Source organism: Acomys russatus, chromosome 15 (assembly GCF_903995435.1).
Source record: "Acomys russatus chromosome 15, mAcoRus1.1, whole genome shotgun sequence".
NCBI classification, from domain to species: Eukaryota; Metazoa; Chordata; class Mammalia; order Rodentia; family Muridae; genus Acomys; species Acomys russatus.
The window spans coordinates 39,741,996-39,760,247 of record NC_067151.1 but is presented as its reverse complement, the minus strand read 5'-3'; the positions used below and the strand labels follow the sequence as shown (position 1 = coordinate 39,760,247).

Genomic DNA, 18,252 nt, shown 5'->3' with positions numbered 1-18,252 from the left:
ATATTCTAGGAAATGTGTTGGGCAATTTTGCCAGATTTCAGAGTGTGCTTACACAAACCTAAGTGGTGTGGATCAGTTCGATGTGGGTTATTAATGTGATCAAGAGACACAGTAAACATGATCTGCATGATGCTGTTGCCTATGGAAAAAGCATATTGTGTTTTAATACATTTTTTATAAATTGAAAAAATACACTCTTAAATAATGGTAAAAAAGCACAGCAGAGTGGGATGTGAACAAATAATGTGGTTATTTGTCATCACTATCAGCTTTTAGACACTAAACAGAATTATACACACTGTATTTCTGTATCGCTGAAAGTCCAGAATATTCGTTTCTACCAGCAATATCACTAATATGCCAGAAATGTCTTATGATAAGAGTTCACTACGGCTGCTATGCCACAAGATTTTAGAACTGTCTATTTCAGGCCAGGGATGATGGTGCACCCCTCTAGTCTTCACACCTGGGCAGCAGAGGCAAACAGATCTCCGTGAGTTTGATGCCAGCCTGCACTACATCATGATGCCCCACCTAAATCTATAAATAAGTAATATAAAAAAGATAGAAATGCATATTTCAGGGTTGAAGAGATGTCTCAGTGGTTACGAATGGTCCTTACAGAGGACCATCCGATGTTTAGCGCTTGATGGGCATCGGATCCTGTAGTAATCAAACTTCACCAGAAAAAGAATCGATGAAAAAGAGTGAGAAAGGGAAATCAGAATTGGCTGGTTGCGTTGCGGGAACGGGCTCACACAGTTGTGGGGTGAGCAAGTCTGAATCGGCAGACTGACTAACTGTTAGCTGGATAACAGTGGTATTGCAGTTGTGTGAGCTCAAAGCAAGCTCAGGGAGAACATACATGTCCTAGTTGCTTTCTGTTGCTGCGACTCTCAGATGAAAGGATTTATCCAGAGAAGTTCAACTTATTTTAGTTAAGAAAGAAAAAATTTAAAAAGATCATATTCTGAGGTATATTTGGTTTAATTTTGATACATTTACAAGAGAAACTTTGATAAATGCTAGTCTACATGTGAGCATAATGTCTTTGTAATCTATAAGCACTCACGAAAATCCCAAAACCCCAGGTCATTTATCATTTCTAACTCTTTATTCTCGTAAATATGCCACATGCTCAATTCTCTGTTTTACATCTTTGCCATAATTGTAGAATGTTTCAGTTCTAGTAATACCCATTAATGTTTTTGGTATTTCCAGAAATATTAAGAGACTCCAGACATTTTATGTTGCTAATGTGAACTTCTATTTTGGCAGTTGACTGTTGGGATGGCCCAGATGGAGAGCCAGTGGTCCACCATGGCTACACTCTCACTTCCAAAATCCTCTTCCGGGATGTTGTGGAGACCATCAACAAGCATGCCTTTGTGAAGAATGAGTGAGTACAGCAAAGCCTGGGAGCTAAGCTCCGCCCCTCGCCTGGGAGCACCACCCAGGTTAATGGCACAGAAGGACAAGCTCTTCCTTGGACCCCTCACCTTTCTTCCTACTACCCTGCTTCTCTTCCAGCTCCCCTGCAACGATTAGAAACAAGTAGTTCCAAGCTTATGGATTCTTGTGACCCACTTATTATTTAATTCCATTCTTCCTCATCCCATCTCTTTGAATTTGAAAATATCCTTGCAAAGAAGGAATTCTAAATTCCTAAACCCATAAAGCTTTGAAACAAGCTATTCTATGTAGTATTTTAAAATATATTTTGAGAATTTATATTTATGTGCATAAATGTTTTGTCTGAATGCATGGGAATGCAGTACAGTGTGTAGAAGCCAGAAAAAGGCTTCAGATTCCCTGGGTCTGGAATCATAGACAATTCTTAGCTTCCATGTGGGTGCTGGGAATTAAACACCAGTCGTTTGGAAAAGCACCCAGGGCTCTTAACTGCTGAGCCATCTCTCCGGCCCCGTAACAGTTATTTTGACACTATGTCATAATATAATAAAACGTTGAATGTCGGACACTTCAGGACACATAAGACATCCAACACAGAAAGATTTACCATTTCTTTGACTTCACTACTGTCTCGTAATTCTCATTTCCCCTTTAGCTCCATACCATTGTTATGATTTCTTTCTGGAGCACAAATACTGCTGAACTTCTTGTCCTAATGTTCTTCCTAAAGCTGCTACAGCACCCAAGATGTCTTCATGCCCTTCATGGGTGGCTACTTCCTTCTCTTTCAGCAGTATTCTCATCCGTCATTGCTCTACAGAGACCTAGCATCTGCTAGCAACGACTGACTTTCACCTTCTCCAACAAGCCTGGAGCTTTTACCACTCTGAACCTAGTGTATGCTAGTGTCTCCCCAAATGCCCTTCCCATCATGCCACCCACATAGTTCATTTTTATACCACAAAACTATTTAAGCACTACCCCCTTAAGAAGCATATATTGATCCAAATTTGACTTATCCTCCCTTTCTTGGTACTTAGCTGTCCGGATATATATCTGTCACAGCATATAACATTCTGATTTAAAAAGTTGATAACTTGCCTCCTTTTGTAGGTATGAGATGGTAAACTCATTGAAAATATGGACTTGTATTTCATTAATCATTATTTCTTACTGTTTAGCAGGTACCATCAATAGACTAAGCATGCAAGAGAGGATTTTTAAATTAAAGAAGCGAATTAAAATTGTGATCGCATAAAATTAATATTTTAGAAGCTAGGAGCCTTTAAAACTTCTAATATTTGGTGGTGTTATTAATTAACCATGAGGCTGCTATGCTGTTCTATAAGAGATTCTTTCTGCATAGCAAATTTAGTTTGTGACATCTTTTACATGCAAGAATTTCGTGCTAAACTTAATCTTCTAAACCCTGATTTCTATAGGTCTTAAATGTCAGTATTTCCCACTGCCACATACATCAGAGGATCCTCTGATGCTCACAATGCTGACTTTATGTCTATGTACCCTTAGAAGAACTGCACCTTATGGGCTGGAGAGATGGCTCAGTGGTTAAGAGAACTTAGTGCTTCTGCAGAGGACCTGCATTTGGTTCCCAGAACCCACATTACTTGGCTCCCAACTGACTTTAACTCCAGATTCAATGACGTCTGACACCTTCCTCTGGCCTCTATGGGCAATAGGAGTGCACATGCATTCAGGCAAAACACGCATACACATAAAATAGTGGTAAATACATCTTTAAAGTTGGAAACACTTTAAATGAGAATGTCATATACTTGTTTAGAGCATTAACCAGTTTTGGCCCTTTTATTTACCTTCTGTTTTTAATGTTTTCTTTTACCAAAGCTTCTTAGTTTTGGTACTGTGGAGATTTGTGACAAGATCATATGTGGTGGGAAGCCATCTTGTGTATTGTCGAGCATTTAGCAGCATGTCTGGCTTCCACTCACCAGATGCTGGTAATATCCCTAAACTGTGCCCACCAAAAGATGTCTACAGACATGGACAAATGTGTGGATGAGACTTAAAATCCCTTCCCCAGTTGAAAACAGTCTTATGCTTGGCAGCACTAGATACTCAGAAGATCTTTATATAGAAACTGAAAATTGTTAAAACCTACATGATTGAAATACAGGGAATGCTTTTTTTTTTTTTTTTTTGTTTTTTTTTTTTTTTTTTTTTTTTTTTTTTTGTTTGTTTTTTGTTTCTCTTGTTACAACACTCTTGGATAATTCCTATGTGAGAGCACATCCAGCTGGTAGACCACAGGCAGAAAAGCAAGGCACCTGCACTGCGACCTCAGCATCAGGTGTCTGAATCGAACAGAATGTAATTTGAAGAGGTCATGGGCTATCGTGTGGAGCTTGTGCTTGTCCAGAGAAATCTGTTTTTCTTTCCACAGATGTATTAAGTAGTTCATATATTGGTTTGTAGGACTTTGGAAGAAGACCTCACATACTATTTCTAAAGATATATGAGAAAACTAAATTGTTTGTTAGTTTATTTGTTTCCTTTTTCTTTTTCCTGCTTTGGCTGCTAACTTCTTAGATTGTTTTTGGGAACCACCTTACATTTTCTATACTGAAATTTGTTGTGCTGCAGTAGACTGGATAGTTGGTTTTTTTTAGACATTTATATGTGTGTGTGGGTTGGGGGGGTGTGTATTCACATGCCACACTGCTCATGTGGTGGGCTGTTAATGGTCAACTAGCAGGAAACCTTTCTCTCCGTCCACATGTGGTGCCGAGGGTAAGATCCAGGGCATCAGGCTTGGCAACTACTGCCTTTGCTGGCTGAGGATGATCCATTTCACTGGCCTAGCTTTTTTTTTTTTTTTTTTTTTTTTTGACTGAAGGCTGGTGTACAGTTTTATCAAAATACTTTGAGGGAGGCCTAATACTTGGTATGTAAAACAAAGCTCCGTTATGCTATTTCCGCACCCCCCCCCCCCCCCCCCCCCCCCGCGCCTTGGTTCCCAAGCTGGGCCTGGTATATTTTTAGAATAAACAACTGCCTTTTAATGATATGCAGCAGTCTCTTTCATGCATTTACACTTGTGAATAAATGTGAAAAAAAGACATCATATATTGTCTTTCCTTAGGCTTCATAAGTGTGTGTGTGTGTGTGTGTGTGTGTGTATTTTAGATACACTTCTCATTTTCTCCCTGATATTAAGCTAACCCATCCTGTGAGACCTAATATTTATTTAGTCATTGTACCTGGCTTTGAGGAATTTTTTTCGAGTGCGTGTTTAATCTTTCACCTTTTAGCATCATCTTAATCATTATTAGTGTTTCCCATTCGGTTGCTGGGATTTTAAGAATGCAATCAATACAGACGCTATTTCCAGGTTTCCAACCTTCCAGAGCGGCTGCACTGAATGCCCTTGGACTTGTTGCTGTTCCCTCAGGTTTCCGGTTATACTCTCCATTGAGAACCACTGCAGCATTCAACAGCAGAGGAAGATTGCTCACTACCTGAAAGGAATATTCCGGGACAAACTGGACCTGTCATCTGTAGACACTGGAGAGTGCAGGCAGCTTCCAAGCCCTCAGAGTCTGAAAGGCAAAATCTTAGTCAAGGTAAGTACTTCATGGGTTACAGCCCAAACGTTAAAACATGAATGACCAGTCACATCTTCCTCCTTGATGACAAAAGGTTTAAAAAGAAATAATTAAATCCATAAATGTAAAGGGTGTGTGTACACGCATTTATGTTAATGGACAGTCACACTCCACAGGCAAGTTAATGGATTTGTTTTTCTGGCTGTCCATGCTGTGCAAGCCATTTTAGCCTGGGAGAGCTCACACAGAGAGGTACGCATGGGAAAGTGAGGTGCAAGAGAGGAGAAAGCTCTCTGACTCCATGTCTGAAGGCATTCTGTTCAGATCCTTTTCTTCCATTTCAAGCTCCAATAACTGTCTGTCAAAAGGGGAAAAAATCTTCATGGTTGATTGGTCTTGGTTATGTGTGTGAGAAGCACTCGCCTCAAACAGGAACATGGATGCAGACATATTGCCCCCCAGGACATGTGTGTGTGTGAGACGGAGCGAGTGTGCAGAGTGGCATTTCGTCAAGATCTTCTCAGGGAGAAAACTCACTACGGTGAATTTCATTAATGCAAACAGTGGTCGGAAAGACAGTGCCTGGCGATCTCAGATCTCAGGCTTTGTGATTTCACTCATCTTCGGGGAACATTTTCTTTGGACTAAAATCTTGGGTGGTGGCCTTGTGCTGAGTTTAAAAAGATAAAGATCAGAGCAGTAGACTAGGCTGCTTCAAAAGAATGGTTGTGATGGAGGAGAGGTAAAGTCAAGGAAGGAGCCCACTGCAGGGCAAAACTTTAGGAAAGATACTGAAATCTTCAGAGTCAGTCCAAGCCTGCTTTTCTCACAATTATCTTACAAGGATAGATCCAAAGCCCTTCAGAGAGTGGTTGTTAGGATCCTGTACAAATGCACCGTGACTGAAAGGTCCTAGTATCATGATAGGTGACATTAAGGTCAGCTTGCCCAAGACTGGCCAGAGGTAACTGCTATGCTAAAAACCAGTTTCTACACTCAAAATTGAAGGGTTATCTTTGTAATACTGTAAATACTCCATATTCCTTATCCAGCAAGTCAGGAAATTAAATATAGACTGAGACAAGTTTGATTACAGTCTTTTCTTTTGACTGGGCACAGTGGCACACACTTTTAATTTCCACACTTGGGAGGCAGAGGCAGATAGATCTCTGTGAGTTTTAAGTCAGTCTAGTCTACATAGTGTGTTCCAGGCAAGCCAGAGATGCATAGTGAGACTATCTCTCATTTGTTGAACGATTATTAATATTTAATATTGAATTGTTATCTTAGTAACATCTGTAGTTACTCTTTACCCAGCTTTATACCTAAATAACCACACAGAGAGAAGGATGTATTTAATTAGCCTGTAGCACAATGCTGCATAATAATTGCTCCATTCTAAACCTCTATGCTAGTATAGTTTCCTCCCATTCTGATTTTCCACTTTATAACTGATTTTTCCTTTTATCCGAGGTCCAGCTCATTCCTCCTGGTGCTTTGGGGTCTTCTCTTCAGCCTCCATCCTATCCTTCCTTTTCTCTCCTCTCTTCCTCCCCCACCCCTGCCGCCCCTGCCCATCCCTCTAGCTCACCAGCATGTCCCACCTTACTCTCTGTTATTGTTCAGCATTGACTAGTCAGGCTTTATTGGCAATACAAGGAACAAATGATGACATGTTTATACAAACTTGAGACAGGGGATACCAACTATTCGTGAACATGGGACCTACCCTGAAGTGTGGTTAATATACCTGGTGAGACTCTACTGGGAAACAACTATAAAACTATGTTTTGTTTGCATCCAGCTTCTTAGTTAGAGGTGGAAGCCAGAGTCCAGTTCCCCCTCTTAGCACTTGGACTTGGTTTAACCAGCACCAAAAAATTTCCTATAGCAGATGGGAACTAACACAGAAACCCATACCTGGACAGTGTGCAGAGAGATTTAGACCATTCAATCTTAAGTGGGATATGTTCACCAACCCCTCCCCTTGGGGCTCAGGGATCTATGTTGAAGAGGAGATTGAAAGGGTTTAAGAGCCAGAGGTGACGGATGAGTCCAAGGAAACTGTCTTCCAGACACAAAAGGGCTGATGCACATGTGAATTCACAGAGACTATGGCAGCACACACAGGGCCTGAGCAGGTTTAATCCAGAAAGGGTCCTGATTTTACTCTTTCACGCTCCCCATGGGTAACTCTCTTAAGAGAACATGTTAAAACAATGCTCTTGGCGGGACATGGTGGGGCATGCTTATAATCCCAGTATTTGGGAGGCCAAGGCAGGAAGACTGCAAGTTCAAAACCTGCCTGGGATACAGAGAGTAATGTTGTATTCAAAACCAAAGGCAAAATGAATTTAATTAATGAGTTTAACATTAAAAAAGTTTCTTAGTATTGGGTAAACCAACTGGTGTGCTCTTCTCTGGGGAAGACTATACGTCCTACTCTCAGCATTCTTGGTTATTTACACCTCTTGGCATATGACTGAGGCCTCCTGGGCTTTCCCCAGTCTCCTTCAGCGTGTTGAATATTGCTGTAATCCTTGTTCAGTTCAATCTAGGTCAGTGGTTCTCAACCTTCCTAATGCTGAACCCTCTAATACAGTTCCTCATGTTGTGGTGACCTCGCAACCATAAAATTATTTTTTTGCTACTTCATAACCACGGATCCTATATAAACGATAATGATTCATCGCATACATCTTCAGGAAATGCCTTAGGGGAGCATAAGCATTGTTACAGTATTATATTTTCATTCTGGAGCTTAGAGGTTTATTGTCTGTTGGGAAAAAGGAAAAGACCTGGCCCACGCGTCTCTCTTTCATGGTGAGTTTGTACTAACTTGTTTTACATTTCCCAACTCATATTTGGTCATCTTTTAGGTGACTAGTGATTTTTAAAAAGAAAATATTGTTGCCATGTTGAGTTGACAAACACCACTTTCTCCAATTACCCTAGGCAATTAATGATGTATGCTATCCTATTACAAGGCTACAAGAATATTATAAAAGGCTATAAGAAGTTCATGAAAAGATGTATTTCACTCAAGCTAATATGTCCTTTATGCTTTTTATAACATCTATTAACATAGCATAACATCTTGCTTATGATTAAAGTACTAGAATATAGCTACAAACAAAACAAAACAAAATAAAACAAAACAAAACAAAACAAAAAAAACCAAAGACAAACCAGCTATGTTCTTCTGCAGTGCTTTTCTTCCTGCCTGTATGAAGTGTCTTTGCAAACTAGGAATATGGAGCAGCTGGCTAAAAGAACGATGAGTTCCTGGCGGAGGGTAGCCTATGATGGAGCCTTTGGTTTTTACCCCCATCCCTTGGCACACTGAAACAAAGGGGAATAAAAGTCACAAAAGCCTTTTCTGCTGCACATCTCATGCCTCACTGCCATGGTTCCCTTCCATCCCATGGAGCTGGAGCCGTTTACATCATTTGAGAATAGCATTATAATAAATTTTAAAAAAATTCTTAACTTGGTAATGCTTTTGTGTTTATTGGTTTTTTTTTTTTTTTTCTGTTGAGCGTTGTTTTAAGGGATTGGTGTTGATGGTATTTACAAGAGAAAATGGCTGTCAAGGCATCCAAGTGTCCGTACACAGGTCTACTTCAATATCTGTCATTGTGCTCAACAAAATGTTGACTCCAAGTGACTCGTTGGTGACCGTGTGAGCAATGCTGAAATCATTGTGTCTGTGGTTTCTGCATGTATCTGGCCACCACCTTAGTGAGTGCTTGCCATATCATCACAAACAGCCCTACAAACATTCTCTAAAGTAAAGGACAACGAGCTCATTTTCTGGGACCTCTCTGCATAGATAATCTGAACATTCTAGTTCTGAGCAGGCCTGCTATTAACAATACACAGATTGGGGCTGGGGGTGTAGCCCTTCGTGGAATGCTTGCCCCAGGCTGTGTGAAGCTCTGGGTTGAACTCCTGTCACTACCTAAACTGAGCTTGGTGGTGTACACCTATAGTTCCTGGACTTGGCAGAGGAGGCAGGAGGATCAGAAATTTAAGGTCATCTTCAGCTACAAAGTGAGTTCAAGGCCAGCCTGGAGTATATAAGACCCTGTCTAACATAGCAGTACACAAATAGGATCTGACCACTTCAGACTTAGAAATGCCATTCTGCAAGTTGAAGAACATATTTATAAGCATGCAGATTTTACTTTTATTACATAGATTATCTAATTATTTGGAAATTGTCACTGTGCTAAAGCTCAGGGCCAAAGGCTTTGAGTGAATAGGAGGGTGCAGGACAGCAGGCAAGAGTCCTCTTAGAGTCTGACAAAGAGTTCCTGTGCAAAAATCAATACCAACTCATTCCATACTTAAAATTTTTCTAACTCTGTTTTGGGTTTTAAATGGTAGATATTTAATTTTTCAACCTTTATTAAAAATAGGGGGTGCACTGGGCCTACAAATTACCAACCAGATGAACCTTCCTCTGGCACCGAAGAAGAAACTATAGGAGAGGTCCTAACTAAGTCCATTCTGCTGAGGGTCGGTAGAGGAAGCTGATGGTAGCCTTTTCTGCCAGCAGTTCCTGAGGCCACTGTGTGAATGGTGAAGTTACAGTGATCTTTGTCCCTTAGTTTTGCAAAAGGCATCTTCACTGGATTAGGTCTGCCTCCATGAGTCTATTTGTGAGTTGATCAGGCACTTATGGCTGTATAGCAAATTATGCCCAAATTTAGCAACTTGAAGTAGCAGACATTATCCCATAGTCCCTGCTGGGTTTTCTCGTCAAAGCCTCTTAAATGGCTGCAGTGAAGGTGTCTGGTGGAAACAGTTACCTCAAGGTGGGAAAAAGAAGCTGGACTTCTAGGAGCAGATGGTGGCAGGATGTTTGCCTGGTGACTTCCAGTTCTTTGCTCTGTGGTTCTTCTTTCCTCTCTCTCTCTCTCTCTGTGTGTGTGTGTGTGTGTGTGTGTGTGTGTGCGCGCGCGTGCGCGTGCCTGCGTGCGTATCTGTGTGTGAGACAGAGAGACACAGAGACAGAGACAAACAGACACAGAGAGAGAGGTGGGGGCTGGGGCTTGGATGCATGTGGAAGATAGCATAAGGAAGGGCAGCCTATCATTTTGCTGTGTTCTTCTTTACAAGTGGTCACTATGTCCAGCCCATTCTCAAGCAGAGATTATGGCAGAAGAACAGAGATAAGAGACAGGAGACATTGGTGACATTTGGAGGCTTCCCACAGCAACAGCCTCAGCCACTTGCCTCAGAGCCTGGTTCTGCCTACCCTGCCCTACAGCATATTCTAGGAGCAATTTATTATTCTATTAACATTCCTTTCTTCTGTCAAGTCAGAAACCTACCTTAGAACTCTCGGGCTGGAGAGATGGCTCAGAAGTTAAGAGCACTGAGCACTGACTGTTCTTCTAGAGGTCCTGAATTCAATTCCCAGCAACCACATGGTCACTCACAACCATCTGTGATGTGATCTGACACCATCTTCTGGCCAGCAGGTGTACATGTAGGCAGAGCACTGCATGCATTGTATGCATAATAATAAATAAGTAAATCTTAAAAAGAAAAAAAAAAAGAGCTCTCTCTTATCAGGCCCCTGGGCCTTGCCTTCTCTTGTGTTTTTTTTTTTTTTTTGGGGGGGGGTTGTTTGTATGTTTTTCCTTTTCTGAATATAAATTGGGAAATATTGAAGAAGGAGGTACTTACTCTAAAAAAAACCACAACAATAAAAACAATCATTTGTGTGTATATGTGTGTGAATGCCTAAACATGTGGGTGAGGGTGGGACACAGGTGGAGGTCAAAGGACAAGCTCAAGTGCTAGTGACTGCCTTCCATCTTGATTGAGGCAGGCTTTCAGTTTCCAGGGATTTTATGCCCCCATCTTGACATCGCAACCCTGAGATTACAGATGGAAGCTAACGACACCCTGCTTTACATGGCTTCTGGGGCTCCAAAGTCAGACCCCCATGCTTGTACAGCAAGTGCTTTGCCCTTTGAGAATCTCTCCAGCCCTAGACAATTATTCTTTTTTTTTTATTAATTTATTCTTGTTACACCTCAATGTTTATCCCATCCCTTGTATCCTCCCATTCCTCCCCCCCCATTTTCCCATTATTCCCCTCCCCTATGACTGTTCCTGAGGGGGATTACATCCCCCTATATATTCTCACAGGGTATCAAGTCTCTTCTTGGCTACTTGCTGTCCTTCCTCTGAGTGCCACCAGGTCTCCCCCTCCAGGGGACATGGTCAAATGTGAGGCACCAGAGTACGTGAGAAAGTCGTATCACACTCTCCACTCAACTGTGGAGAATATTCTGACCATTGGCTAGATCTGGGAAGGGGTTTAAAGTTTACCTCCTGTATTGTCCTTGGCTGGTGCCTTAGTTTGAGCGGGACCCCTGGGCCCAAATCTGCCTATCATATTGTTCTACTTGTCGATTTCTAGGACCCTCTGTATCCTTTTATTTTGCTGTTCTCCCATGCGTCTCTCATTTAGAGTCCCAATAGGATGCCTTCCCCTCTGTCCCAGAAGAGTGATAAAGAAACTGTGGTACATATACACTATGGAATACTACTCAGCTATTAAAAACAAGGAATTCCCGAAATTTGTGGATAGATGGATTGAGCTAGAAATGATCATAATGAGTGAGTTAACCCAGAAGCAGAAAGAATCAAATGGTATATACTCACTTATATCTGCATACTAGCCCCAGGGGCATGTCCCACGAAAGCCTTCACTTACTAGACAATTATTCTTAACCATCAACTATATCTACTTTCAAATTATTCCCCAGCGATCTCATAGATCTTTGAGATCACAATTGGGTACAGACAGCCCACCTTCTGTGCCTGTGCTGAACTTACACAGGTTTCTTTCCCTTAGGTTACATGGCATTTATGTTATATTAGGTGCCATATGTAGCCTAGAGGTGATCTGAAGTTAACAGGAGGATGTACACAGTGATGTGCTGTCACCAAAATGTGTTGCCGGAAGGACTTGAGCATCTTTGTGATTTGGTGTCTAAGATGAGTTCCAGAGCCTGTTTCCCATGGATACTTGTGGGTGAATGTAGTGTTGTGACTCAAATCTCTTCCCTTCTTAGTATGAGAGTTTTTCCTGTCAAAGGTCTATGAGTTGTAAAATGTATTGGTGACTCAAGAGTGGCCTGGTCATGAGGACTGTTCTGTAAGCTGCACAGTGGTTCTGTGAAAGTAGGACTGGTTGCAAAGGGACACCAGCCAGCAACTGCTAAAGGCAGCTTTACCCTGTGAGGAAAGCAGGCTGCTCATGGAGGCCATGGTGTCTTTGGGCTGCTAAAACAAAATATCTTATTCTGGGTTAATTTAAAAAAAAAAAAAAAAAAAAAAAGCAGAGGTTTATCCATTCTATAGGCTGAAAAGCCTGACCTCCAAGTTCTGGAATTCTCCTTTTCTTTTCTTTTCTTTTCTTTTCCTTCCCTTTTCTTTATTTTTCCCTTTATTTCCCTCCCTCCCTCCTTCCCTTCCTCCCTCCCTCCCTCTGTTCCTTCCTTCCTTTCTTCCTTCCTTTTTTCTCTCCCTCAAGCCCCAACCCAAGTCTTACTCTGCAGCCAAGGCTCATCTGGAACCCACTGTGTAGCCCGCTTGTCTCAAATTCACCTTAGTCTTCCTTTGGCAACCTCTCACGTATTAGGGTTATAGTTGTAAGCCAGGCTGGCATGCTTAGTGTCTGGTGAGGGAGGCCTGCTCCTCGTAGGTAGAATTCCATGACGGAAGAGGCAAGCATTTAATCAACCCTCAGAGGCCTAATTTCCTCATGCTGTCAGTCATGATAGCCGTAGTATTCGAGTCCAGCATATGAAGAGACATCAGCACTTGGACTGTGAAAGTCACTCAGTCAGATGGGCAATGCTCATTGTCAGGAGTCAGATTTTTTTTAAAAGACATTGGTCTGTTTTTTTTTTTTAATACAGTATTATTAATTGATTACATTTAATTGAAGGTAATGACAGAATTTTCTACCTTTATTTTGTCTTTCCTCCAGACTGCGCTTTCTCGTGGGTCTGAAGTAATTGTGGGCCATCACATAGACACATCATTTTGTATTCAGTTTTTTTTAAAAAATTATAGTCCACAAAGTACAAAATGTACTTAATCCATTAACTACTTAAAGGTATAATTCAGCAGTATTAAAAAAATAGACAAAATATTGCATAATCAGAAGTGTTTTCATCTTGAGAACCCAACATTCCATATAAATTCAGCAGAAACCGTTTGTTTCCTGCCTACCGTCCCCATCACCATTGTGTGTTCTGTCTCTGTTTTTGCTGTTCGGGTCCCTTATGTAAGTGGAATGGGATGTGTCTTCGGATCATCTGGCATAACACCTTCAAGGTTCACCCATGTTGTAATGTGTCTCGGGATTTGTTCTTTTTAAAGGCTGAGTAATATTCCATATGAGAGGAGCACGTTTGTTCATCCAGCCATCCGTCAAGAGATACCTGGATCGTCTCTACCCTGGGGCTGCCATGAGTTTATTTTTATGTTCAAATGAGTCGTTTTGATCTATTCCAGGGCAAGAAGCTGCCTTACCATCTTGGGGATGATGCAGAGGAAGGAGAAGTTTCTGATGAGGATAGTGCAGATGAAATTGAAGACGAGTGCAAGTTCAAGCTACATTATGTAAGTTACTGCCTTCCCACCATTTTTCACCCTTTGTGCACTGTAGAAAGAATGAGGGCAGAGTTGGTGCTGTGTTGGATCCTCCACATACACGGCCTCTGTACTGTGGCAGGATTCCGCAGTGCTGGCACCCAGCGGTCAGTGTGGTGCTTGAGTCGAAGAATCTGCGCCTTAGAGCTGAGAGACATGTTAGCGGTGAACACTTCTGTCTGATTAAGGGTTTCGGTTGTGTTAAGAGACACCACGGCCACTCTTACAAAGGGAAACATTTAACTGGGACTGGCTTACAGTTCAGAGGTTTAGTTCATTATCATGGCAAGAAGCACGGCGGCAGGCAGGCAGACATGGTGCTGGAGAGGTAATTGAGACTTCTACATCTGGATTGGCAGGCAGCCGATCCATTCAGGGACACTAGACCTGGATTAAGCATTTGAGACCTCAAAGCCCACCCCAAAATGGCTCTCTTCATCCAACAAGGCCATACCTCTTAATAGTGCCCCTCCCTTTGGGCCAATGGAGGCCATTTTCATTCAAACCACGCCACCATCTTCTGTTCCCTTATTAAAGACAAGCCCACTTAATATCATCAGACTGGAAGTCAAACTGTGGTTAGGCCATCAGTCTTCTTAGTGAAGGCGAGTAGGCGTGGCCTTGCCTCACCTGCCAAAATCTGGCTGCCCTGCCTATTGTCCTACTTTAGATTGGCTAAAGGCCCAGGTACCCCTGTGTCTGCTTTTCAGGGTACCAACACCCTCACTGAGAAAGTATACGTTGGTCTAGAGGATTCCCAAGTCCTTGCAAAAATGGGACACTTGGCTGAATGTTCCATTGGCCACATCTACTTAGGAGTAGAGTGCCATTCGAAGTTAGCCATCTGCCTGGGGACCTGGATCTTTTCTTACACAAAGGGATTGCGTTTCCATTTTGCCATGTGGTGCTTGGGATGGGGGTGGTGCAGTTTGAACCTGTAGCATTCTAAGGCTTGAAGAAATGCTGTCAGTTTTTACCGCTAATGGTCACATGATTTCCGGCGCCAAAGGACAAGTCCAAAGCTGTACAGGCTTGCAGTATAATTTCATTTCTACAGAAAAGTGGTGCTTCGTGGAAATCAGAGCCATTACTCTGTTCCCAGATACATTTTGTATAATCTAATATACACGATTGCCCTGAATTCAACAATTATGCTGTTACAAGACACTATCTTCTAAATTACACTAACTTGGATGCCTCACCTCAGAGGTGGCAATGGGACCTGACATTACTTTCAAAGGAGACAATAGCTTAACGACAGCTGACGTCTCCATAGGCATTTTTTTCTTGGCTTTAAAGTACTTTGAAGCGGGGGAGGTGGGGGGGGTATATAACAGATTTTGTTTGAAGAGAACAGAAAAATTGTAAACTGAATTCATCCCTTCCTTGGTATTAGTTTCTGTTAGCTCTGTTAAATACTGTAACTAATAGGTCACAAAAACCTAGATAGTTTCATAGCTGAAAACATGGTTACCAAATTAAGTTTTAAAAATACACTTCTCTAGGTATTTGCTCTCTTTACCACTGATTCCTTCTGATCGTGGCTATTGGGTCTAGTTCTTCAGATCCCTGGTTTGCTAGCCGCGTAGTCCAGTATCTACCAGAGGAAGCAGAAGGCCCAGCATCACCTGTGTGGGGACTGCTCCTCTGTGACACCGGGAGGCACAAGCTTTAACTACCACGACTGTGACAATGCAGGCATCTACTACTGCGTGCACATGAAATTGATCTAGCTCTTAGGTCCGCTTCGCTGTCTCGGGTTTTCTTTGAGTTTGTTGAGACTTTTTTCTTTCTTTTTTTTATTGTGGTACTCAAGGTTGAATCCAGGTCCTGGTTTTTTTTTGTTGTTGTTGTTTTGTTTTTTAGGCAAGAATTTTACCATTGAGCCATGCCCCTTGGCTTGTTATCTTGAAATACAGCCTTGAACTTGCCAATCTTCCTGTAATAGCTCGGATATTGGCTCATGCCACAATACGTGACAAATGAAATTTCCTTGTAGATATAGTACTGTGGAACCAGATCAGTGTTTGCAGCTGTAACCTCCAGGGATCCCTGCTTGTGTTCCAAGTCTCTTGGCTGCTTTCTTGGCTCTGATGTAGATAGATGCTTTAGCAAATGTCACACAATGATAGACATGACCCTTCATTTGACCTGAGGAGAGCTGGGGAGCGCCTTCATTTAAAAGGCTTTACAGATGCTTCTTTGTTATATATTAAGGGAGAAAATATGTTAACACACAAACTCAACATTTTTTTTTAGTAGATATATATAAAGTTTTTATTCAACCTTTGTTTATTTTTTAGCTCTTTTGGGAAAAGACAATGAATATACTCTTGTTCAAAGTTGTGAGTATTATAATCAGTCAGTGTATCCTCCATTGGACAGCAGGGAGCTCAGCTGTCTTATCTACATGGTAGATTTAAAGATGTGTGATCACGTTTCTACAAAACAACATACAGTATAGGTTGTTTGCATGGGTGAGCCATTACTCACAAAGCTGTTCCTTTTAAAGAAAGTCCTTAGCCTCAGCTATAAGTTGAAAGTATATGGTTAGGTTAATAAGCCACATCTAAAACATTGTAATACAGAACGCTTTTAACATAATTCGTGGACTCTGAACATTAACTTTCATGAGCTTATTAAGATATTTTATGCATGTCACCAGTTTTTACTGAGCATTTCCTGTTGGACATGAGACGTCACCATTGTTGGTGTTAGGCAATATTGGTGTGAATAAAATAGATGAAAGTTCTTGTCTTCCTGGAGTTTAACCATTAATGAAAAAGAAAGAGACAGATACCAAACCAGGGAAAAAGTGAAATATAGGCCTGTTAGATATAAATGCAAAGGAAAAAGTTTTGTGTGTGTGTGTGTGTGTGTGTGTGTGTGTGTGTGTGTAATTTTCAGAGGGAATGTCTACCTAAAGCTTTCCTTAGAAGTTACATTTAACTAAAGATATGGGGGGGGGGGAGGAATTAGCCAGCTTAATATATGGGGAGAATTTTCTAGACACAATAAACCCCAAGGCACAGAGCAGAGCAGGTCCAGCGGCTCACCAACATTACCTGCAGAATGGGAGGCAGGCTTTCTCCTAATCTGTCAGCTGCCCAAGCCCCATGAAATTTTTTCACTTGTGCAGTGAATGTTTCCTGCTATCCTTGACTCTTCTAAGCTTCTGCCTTGTTTTACTTTGTAGCTTCAGCCATAGGGAAAAAAATCTGACTCATGATATGGAAGCCACAGGGTAAAGCCAGTGTGTTCAGTGACCCAAGAATAACACAGCTCAGAGACGTAAGGGGCCATTTCCTCTGTGCCATAGTATAATAGCCTAGCAGACTTGATTCCGGGCCGCCAGCTCATCATTATTCACCGTTACAGCAATCCTCTGTGCCGGTGCAAAGACTTCCCACTCCTGAATGTCAGCTTCCTTGATTTTCTTTTTCTTCTTCTGTTGAGTTTTTTCAGTTTTATTTTTTCTTGAAGCTCTCTGAGTCTGTGTTTAGCCAGGCTGTTGGGCACAAACCTCAGCTATCTCTTACATGAAGCTCACTCCACAGGACAAAGCCTTCTGGCATAAACTGAGCCCCAGTGCATCAGTGACGTGTAAGTCCCCTTGTCATCCATAATACTGTACCCCATCATTCACTTTGCCTCCTGCTGAACATCGTAACCATTTTCCCTTTCCTGCAACTTTAGTTGCAATGTCATCATCTTTCCTTTGAGACCTTTCAAGATACGTAAACGTTGTTAGTCTCCAGCCTAACAGCATTCATAGAGCAGAGGACACTCTTGTGTCCACTCTGAGATCAAATGACACATGCTGAACATATCCTAGCAACAAGTTACAAGGTCTAGAGATGGGGACCTCCAGGATTCCAGTTCTTTCTGTTCTGTGATATGATCCTTGAGCAGGAGAGCAGGTTTTACGGGAAGGAAAGAATCTGGCAGGAAAGGGCCAGAATGAATGTGGACTCAGACGGCTGAGAAGCAGTGTGCTGCCACCCATGCCTCAAAGAGATGGCCTTGAAGCTTGATAAGACAACCCAAGGGACAGCTAATATGTTTTTTCTTCCTGTTGCCAGAGTTCAGTCCTACGCAGGGAAGAAAGGGGCATTATGGGATGTTGAGATGGCCCCATATATTTTCTAGTTTCATTTTTAATAAGAAAGTCTTCAACTTTAGCTGCATATTGGTATGAGAAAGAACTTCCAGAAGTACTTGTGCCTGTGTCCCAGACCGGAGACTTTGATGCCGGTCTGGGCATCACCTGGGAATCTTGTCCACTATCCTGTTGACTCCGATGTTTAGTGAAACCATCAGTCAATGTTTAGTGAAACATCAGCGCCTTCTGGCTCAATCTCTCTAATTCCTTCATAGTCTGGTGTCAGCAAATTCTTCTTTCCAAATGGTTCTTTAAAAAAAAATGTGCCGGGGGAAATGAGAATGTTTTTGTTTATTTGTTGTTGTTGTTTTATTGATTGATGAACGACAGATTTCTATGTCTTACAGAAGACTGAATTAGGGACCCTAATTATATCTCTTGGATAAACTGCCCCTGACCATATTAACT

General features: G+C 41.7%; 1 protein-coding gene across 4 annotated transcripts in view; it reads left to right on the top strand.

Moving 5' to 3' along the window:
• Nucleotides 1-18,252, top strand: part of Plch1 (phospholipase C eta 1) — a 178,664-nt gene that overhangs the window by 122,993 nt on the left and 37,419 nt on the right. For all 4 annotated transcript variants that reach the window (XM_051157247.1, XM_051157246.1, XM_051157249.1 and 1 more), the window contains exons 8-10: nt 1,279-1,399; nt 4,844-5,015; nt 13,545-13,652. In XM_051157247.1, coding sequence (XP_051013204.1) covers nt 1,279-1,399; nt 4,844-5,015; nt 13,545-13,652 — 401 coding nt within the window. The remainder of the gene's footprint in view (nt 1-1,278; nt 1,400-4,843; nt 5,016-13,544; nt 13,653-18,252) is intronic.